At 46.2% G+C, this 5,000-nt stretch overlaps 1 protein-coding gene across 1 annotated transcript in view; it reads right to left on the reverse strand.

The window, feature by feature from the left end:
* Positions 1 to 539: 539 nt before the first annotated feature.
* Positions 540 to 5,000, reverse strand: part of LOC132463121 (ephrin type-A receptor 3-like) — a 55,124-nt gene continuing 50,663 nt past the window's right edge. Inside the window, 2 exon segments of the mRNA XM_060059064.1 lie at positions 540 to 4,120; positions 4,574 to 4,714. Of these exon segments, the coding sequence (XP_059915047.1) occupies positions 4,021 to 4,120; positions 4,574 to 4,714 (241 nt within the window). The 3' untranslated portion in view covers positions 540 to 4,020.

Genomic DNA, 5,000 nt, shown 5'->3' on the forward strand with positions numbered 1-5,000 from the left:
ACATGCTCCCCCACATAGACACAAACACATACACACATAGACACACACACACAAGCATACGCACACACAGTCACATACCAATTCACGGACAAAACCACAAAGATTAGACAAAAAAACCAACCGATTTACCACGGAAGAGCAATTTTGTTATTTCAAAACGTTATGAGGGTATGAGAGGCTGAATGGTACATGGGGCGGAAGCGGAGATGGAACGGTGTGTGTATTTTCACCCCACGCACGTATGCATCCTCTGCATGGCTAGCGAGCGACTCATCATGGTGTACCAGCATCTAGTATTGGATAACAAAATATATGTTGCATGAATAATAATTCATAACAATCATGAAACCACTGTTTAGCATATTTCCTGTATTCCGCCTGTGCCAAGAAAGCAAATGCATAACATGTTTTTGCGGTTAGTGCACGTGCATGGTTGTGTGTGTACGTGCGCGTTCGTGTGTGTGTGTGTGTGTGTGTGTGCATGTGTGCATTTGTGTAAGAAGAAGAAGGAGCAGAAAAAAAACACAGCAGGCTTCAGGTGAGAAATTAGAAATATTAGCATATTTATTACAGCAACTTGGAGGACATTAGAATGCCTACAACCTTCAGAACAAGCAGCGCTGACACACCTGCAATGGGGACAAAGGAGCACTGAATGCAAAAAAAAAAGGGAGAGGGAGAGAGAGAGAGAGAGACAGAGAGAGAGACAGAGAGAGAGAGAGGAGGGAGGAAGCTAGGGAAGAATCTAATTGAGAATCACTCAGGAAGATTTACGACGCATTCTTGGTGGGCGGAGGAGCAGGGAACATTATTTGTGTCTGCGACCGGACGGGCCAACCGACGATAGATCAAGTGGACGGGGGTGTTTCGGGCGACACTCAAGCGCATGTGGTCGACCTTTCAGGATTCCTTGAATCCTCCCCCCCCCCCCCCCCCCCCCATGAACATTGAGGTGAACGAGCTTGTTGAAACTTGAACAAAAATAAAAAATACACTTCAAAATACGAAAAAGAAAGGATGGCACCCAGGTGTACGAAGCTGAGGGGCGTCCCCGACGGTCAGGTAACAACATTTATTGAAGGTATTTCAATGTTTCAATTCTTCCACAATCGAGACAGCGTGGACTGTACCAAACGGTGGGGGAGCGCTGTCTCCTCGCCGACGATGCCTGAGCGCTCTGAGCAACCGTACCTCGTGCCCCTTCATCTTTAACCGTTGGAAACATGAGAAATATTGTATGTGTGCATGTCTGTCAGGCTGGCAACATCCACCACCCCTCCCCCCTCCCCCCATTGTTTAAAATACTTTTTATTATTTTTTGTTTTTATAATAGGACAATACCATTTTAGGATAAAGGTATTTGAAATGGAGGTGCTACTCCGAGGTTTTCCGGGACAATATTAAAACCATAAAAACCAAGGGGGTGTTGATGTGAGGTTACCTCTAGAACACAGATAAATACTATATACACACACACGCACACACACACACACACACACGCACACACATAAAATCCTGACCACCCCCTCCCCTTCCTACAGAGCAACGGAAATAATGAAAGACAGTTCAGCAAATAAGGCATCTAAAAGTCCAGCGGACAAGAGAAGACCGCGGGAGAGATAGCATAGAGTTAGAGAGAGTAGAATGCGCCCGTGTCTTCGGCTTCTCCAGAACACATTGAGTGGTGTGAATCGTACCTGCATACAGGGACATTTTTATGGGACTATGAATGAATGTGTTTCACAAAATGTCCAAGTCACTGTTAAGTATGCAACATCGTTATTAATCAGGTGAATTCACCATCGCTCAGACGCCGACAGAACCACATTCTACTCGATGTAACTCTATGGAAGAAACTGCAGACACTGTTACCTGCCAATCAAAATACAAGCTTTTGCACCTATGCTACATTCCATCGTTTAAGACCTGCAAATCATCTTCTACCACCTGTCGGGTACGACCCCAGCTCCTCCCACCACAACCCCTGTGGGAATCTCTCTTCTCCATCAAGATAAAAGCACATCCTAGTCATCATAGTCGCCATCTTCATTACAAACAAATCTAACAACACTGTACATATTTTACACTATGTTACAATCATATATACTGCACTGTTTCTACGGAGTACGCAACTCGGGGAGGAACGCATCAAGCAGGCTGAGGTGCAGTCGAGTGCACCCGGAGCGGGTCCCCGTGTGTGTGACGCTGTAGTCGGCCGTCTTGTATTCACATCCTGGGTGTGACCCTGTTTTAAAATGATCTGGTTGACTCTGGCAAAACCAACGTTTTTCCCGATAGGCAACCACAACTGATAACGTGAGAATGAGGCTGTAAGATACACACGTGTGCACATACACACACACATTGACTCGGACACTCACTCACAAAATCACACACACACCCTAACAGTCATACCTTTACACACACACACACACACACACACACACACACACAGACAAACACACACACACCGATGCAAATCATTGCCATAAGTATAATGTACCTTCTGATAGTTGCACAGCCTCAGAAACTGTCTTCATGGTTATTCATGGACTAGCTCTATCACAGATGTGTGACGATGTGTGCCTTTCTCACTGTCGAAGGTTTGCTAGACATCGTCTCGACAACTCGCGACTCACGACTGCTCACCACTCAGTCTTTGGCGAGGTAATGTTTGGGAAGAAAGCACAACACGTGCAATGTTTAGTTTCCGACAACATGCAAGCTAGACCGAATGGAAGCGGTGTCTACACCTGCCGCCACGGGCCCCCGTGTCTCTGTGCACCATCCCACCACTCTCAGATGGATTAGGAATCACAGCCAAGGCAAAACATTTCATGGATGGAACTGTCCAAATAAACCAACGCTCAGTCAATATCCTGAGCAACGCCATCTTATTGCAGGATTTCTTAAAAGAATAAATAATGTTTGGTTGTTTGTATCTGGAAGAGCAAAACATATATCCAACCGCAAACCGAACTCCCCTATCAATGTCTGCTTCTGTTCATTTCTTTAATTTCTATACAGCACCAGTATACACCATGGGTGAAGGCAAGCTAGCTAACATGCACTTTTTTTAGCTTGGTGCTACGGAAGTGTATCTGAAAGTTGTGACCCACCAAGCCCCTTCAAAGAACGCATGTTTGCATTTCATCGTACATAGGCTTCGTTCCGACATTCACACCCTAGTTTACCCTGGCAGGTCCATTATTTAGTCTATACCCAAGACTCCCCACACATTCATGCCATGCTTAGTCTTGGCTTATCCGAGAGCATTCTGTATACAGAGATCAAAGGGGAGAGAGGTCAGGGGAAAGGACAACTCCTAAGGTCCACCCACGTAAACCTTTTCCACCGACACAAACGTTAGGTCCATCTCTATTGGGGATAAACAGCCTATACCGTATAAACATATAATCTCCACAAATACATCCTCTAACTCTTTTTGCACATCAGCAGGTGGAAACTCAAATAGCTATTCTCAAATTAGGAAGAAGAAATTAAAACAGAAAACAAAAAACAAAACATACAGTAAAAACAAACTGTACACTTTCACAGACGGTGATGATAATTATACTTTGACTTATTTTTGACGTTTTTTTTTTCGATTGTAAACTTTTTTTCTGTTTTATTTTTTTATTACTTGAGCTGATATGGAGTGAATCCCCGTCCCGAGCCGCAGGAGACGTGAAGAAGACCTTGTTTTCGCTGTGTGGTGGAGGTCTTTGCTGAGTGCTTGAAGCCAGTGGTGTTTGTTTCATCAGAGGCAGAGATTAATTTTAACTGTAACTGCAGTATGAGGGGTGGATGGTGACGCGAGAGCCAAACGTCCATGTTGTCCCCGACATCACCAGGTGTCTTAGGAATGAAATCGGGTGAGGAGTGGGATTAGGAAGGGCGGCGGGGGCGGCGGGAGTGAGGAACAAGGGAGCATCCATTACGGGTCCCGTAATCTCTTAGCAGGAGCGTCCACTATGGCTGGGTAGTGGCGTTGTGTGAGCGTGGATGGATGAACAACTGTTATACTTGGACGTGCGTCCCCTGGGTCTGCAGGCTCTGCACACTGGACAGGATCTTCTTCTGGTGGCCGGCCAGACCCACGCCCATCTTAGCCAGCTCACTGGAGGGGGGACGGGGAGACCGAGGGAACAAGAGCAGAGCAGGAGACGTCTTAGTGAACGGTCGTGCAGCGGCAGTTTAATGATCATAATGATCCGTTTTATTTGTGTGGTGGTGCTATTCAGCACACAGTCGAGGTCGCTCTACCGTGCCGAATAAAAAACATGAATCAAACACATTTGTTGGATAAATGGATGATACAACGTAGACAGCACACTGAGCCTCTTTCGGAGCGTTTGATCAACTGCTTTAAACATTGAATCAAGGCGAACAACCTGCTTCCTGTTGTTTCAAACGACTTATAATTGAACCACTGATCCGTCACACAGCGTGCAGCTGATCTTCTAGCTGTGTCCACCACAACATGTCAAACATCAAGCCTTGAAGCGTTCAAAGGAGTAAGCGTTCTCCCTCTCTCCCTCCTCCCTCTCCCTGTGTCGCTCTCTCCTCATACCTGACGCTGATGTAGAGGACAGAGTCCAGCGTGACGTATCCGGAGCTGGAGAAGTTGTCCTTGTACTGGCCCATCTTGATGGCCTCCAGCCACTCGTCCACCGTGCTCACGCTGAACTCTGGGGTGCTGGGGTCCTGCCTGCTGGATGACAGCGAGACCACTCTCCGTTACAACCACGGCCGAGACCATGCTCCGTTATAACCATGGCCGAGACAAACCTCAACCTCTGTTAGTGAACAGAATGATGAATGGCTGAGATACTTCATACCAGTCCATTTCAGCACCATGGAGCTTTTACTTTGCTTTCATGTGCATAAAGATATGACTAGATTTCAAATAAATGATCAATGGCAGACGTAATGCTATGAAGTAATTTGGTTGATAGCATTATCCAGGTCATTATGGGAAAGGTAGGGGGTTGAGAGAG

This window comes from Gadus macrocephalus, chromosome 8 (genome assembly GCF_031168955.1).
Source record: "Gadus macrocephalus chromosome 8, ASM3116895v1".
In the NCBI taxonomy this organism is placed as follows: domain Eukaryota; kingdom Metazoa; phylum Chordata; class Actinopteri; order Gadiformes; family Gadidae; genus Gadus; species Gadus macrocephalus.